Raw genomic sequence first — 2,364 nt, forward strand, 5'->3', positions numbered from 1 at the left:
AGGACATGCCGAAACATCTCCAGATGCAACCATGACCTCAGCCACACCTTCGGGACCATCCCGTGGGGCACAGGATGGTCCAAACATCTCCAGATGCAACCAAGACCCCACACACACCTTCAGGGAATCCTGCTCCGCCCCACGGAGAGGAGTTGGGGTCTCCCCGTCCCCTGTCCCCTTCTCCGTGCCCACCCCATCTCTCACCAGATCCATGTGCTTGAGGCTGTCGAGCAACTTGCAGTTGCGGTTCTTCAAACGGTGGGCCTCATCGATGATGACGCACCTCCACTCGATCTCCCGCAGCTCGGGACAGTCGGAGAGGATCATCTCGAAGGTGGTGATGAGCGCGTCAAACTTGTAGGCTCCGGGGATGAGACGACCCTGGGATGAAGATGAAGGTAGGGAGATGGCTCCAACCTCATCCTCAAAACTTGGGAAGGGGTTTTTGGGAAGGTCCTGAGATCCAAGAAGACCTAAAGCCACCTTACCCGCGAATCTTTGCAGTACATTTCGTACTGTTGGATCATCTGGCGAGAGGCCAAACTGCCGTGGTAGACGATGCTGTTCATCTCCGTCCAAGTATTGAACTCCCGTTCCCAGTTGGTGATGGTGGAAAGCGGGGCGATGACCAAGAAAGGACCCCGGATACCAACGTTGTAGACCTCTTGGAGAAAGGCGATGGATTGGATGGTCTTGCCCAAGCCCATCTCATCGGCCAAGATGCAGTTCTGCCTGCGGGGAGGCGAAGGAGGCGGCCGGTTGGCGGTTGGAAGCGGTGGCAATGTCCCCTGGTGTGTCCCCCACCTCCATCCCATTCCACCACTCGCCTGTTGTACCAGTTGAAGAGCAACCAGTTGACCCCCTCCAGTTGGTATTCGCGAAGCTGGTTGTGGTTCTTGTACTCGTGAGAGAGCTCCAGCTTCTTCCAAGAACCGGCTTGGGGACGGGGCTGGGAGAAAAAAGGTGGGATGGAGATGACATCGGAGATGCCGAAATTGAGGGGACGCGGCGGGAGAAGACCAGGACGCTCACCAAACGCTTGAGTTCCGGGTGCCGGGCTTGGATGCGCTTGAATTCCCCGATTTTTCCCTCGTCTACGTCCTCCTTGAGTTCCCAAGTGCTGTCTTCGTAGGGTAGGGAGCACCACTTCACCAAGTAGTAGACCACCGGCTGGGGTGGGGACAAAAAGGGGGGGCATCGGTGACATGAAACACCGTTTTTGGGGGACGGTGATTCCACCGCCGTCCCCGGTCTCACCTCCCCGTTGTCCTTGTCGACGCTGTGGGACTCGTCCAAGATGCGATCCACCTCCACGTAGTCGGGGTTGAAAGGTTCTTCATCCTTTTGAGGGAGATGAAGGGAGGAACGGGGTGAGCGGTCTCCCCGAACCTCCCCGAAACCGTCCCCCCGTCCCAAAACCGGCACCTCGTGGAAAAAATGTCGCATCTGAGTCATCTTCGTCTTGAAACGCTTCAACTTCTGGTGGATCCTCTTGTCCTTCTCCAGTTGGTCGATGGTGGCCCACTCGCAGTGGAGGTAGGAGCTGGGGATGGGAGCAAAGCGTCACGGCCACGTGGATTTGGGGTCAGTAAAGCCGTTTTTGAGCAACATCGGCGCAAAAAAAAACCCTTCTTGAAGGTCCACCTCGTTGTAGAAACGTCAACGAGACGCCCGCGCGCCCCTCCGTTGGATTGGTAGAGCTCAACCCAACGAGGAGCTCACCGATGGGTGGTAGGGATCCCTGTTGACCCCAGGGGACACCCCACACCGATCCCACCTCATCCGACCACCTACTAGTTTTTGTATTTGACGAAAAATTCCTCCGATTCGGTCAACTGTCCCGACGGAAGCTGCGGAGAACGAGGTGAGGACGTCAGCGTCGGCAAAACGGCCGGCAAAGACCTCCCACCGCCACCGTCGCGGGAATCCCTCACCTCTTTCTTCACCACCCTCATGGAGAGGACCTTGTCCACGATGGCCGCGTCCTCCTCGCTGGGATTTTCCTAGAAATGGGCAAAAGATGAAGATGATGGTGGAAGAGAACGGAGAAAGAAGAGGAAGATCACGGTGGACACCACGGAGGGTATCCAAGGAGACAAAACCAAGACTCCCCCACCACAAAAAATTGCATGGAGGGCAACGTCTCGCCCTCCGGCTCCGGTTCCGGGGCGGGAAGCTGCGGGACCGGGGGTTGCTCGGGTCGAACCGGTCCCGTCACATCCAGTTCTTCATCTTCCTCATCATCGGTGATCTTGATGTCCAAATCTTCGGTGTACTTCTTGCGCTTGACTTGTCGATTCGACCGTCGCTTCTGGAAGGAGAAAAAGGGACAAGATACGGTCGATTCCCCTCCCCCCCCCGTGC

At 57.1% G+C, this 2,364-nt stretch overlaps 1 protein-coding gene across 1 annotated transcript in view; it reads right to left on the minus strand.

Annotated features, from left to right (window-relative positions):
* The window catches only part of LOC104084365 (chromodomain-helicase-DNA-binding protein 8), a gene marked incomplete at both ends in the record, with an annotated part of 7,978 nt that overhangs the window by 5,429 nt on the left and 185 nt on the right, over window positions 1–2,364 (minus strand). Inside the window, 9 exons of the mRNA XM_009588174.1 lie at window positions 205–381; window positions 489–728; window positions 824–949; window positions 1,033–1,170; window positions 1,258–1,341; window positions 1,426–1,543; window positions 1,795–1,850; window positions 1,935–2,003; window positions 2,117–2,311. Of these exons, the coding sequence (XP_009586469.1) occupies window positions 205–381; window positions 489–728; window positions 824–949; window positions 1,033–1,170; window positions 1,258–1,341; window positions 1,426–1,543; window positions 1,795–1,850; window positions 1,935–2,003; window positions 2,117–2,311 (1,203 nt within the window). The remainder of the gene's footprint in view (window positions 1–204; window positions 382–488; window positions 729–823; window positions 950–1,032; window positions 1,171–1,257; window positions 1,342–1,425; window positions 1,544–1,794; window positions 1,851–1,934; window positions 2,004–2,116; window positions 2,312–2,364) is intronic.

Source organism: Fulmarus glacialis, unplaced genomic scaffold (assembly GCF_000690835.1).
Source record: "Fulmarus glacialis isolate BGI_N327 unplaced genomic scaffold, ASM69083v1 scaffold3112, whole genome shotgun sequence".
NCBI classification, from domain to species: Eukaryota; Metazoa; Chordata; class Aves; order Procellariiformes; family Procellariidae; genus Fulmarus; species Fulmarus glacialis.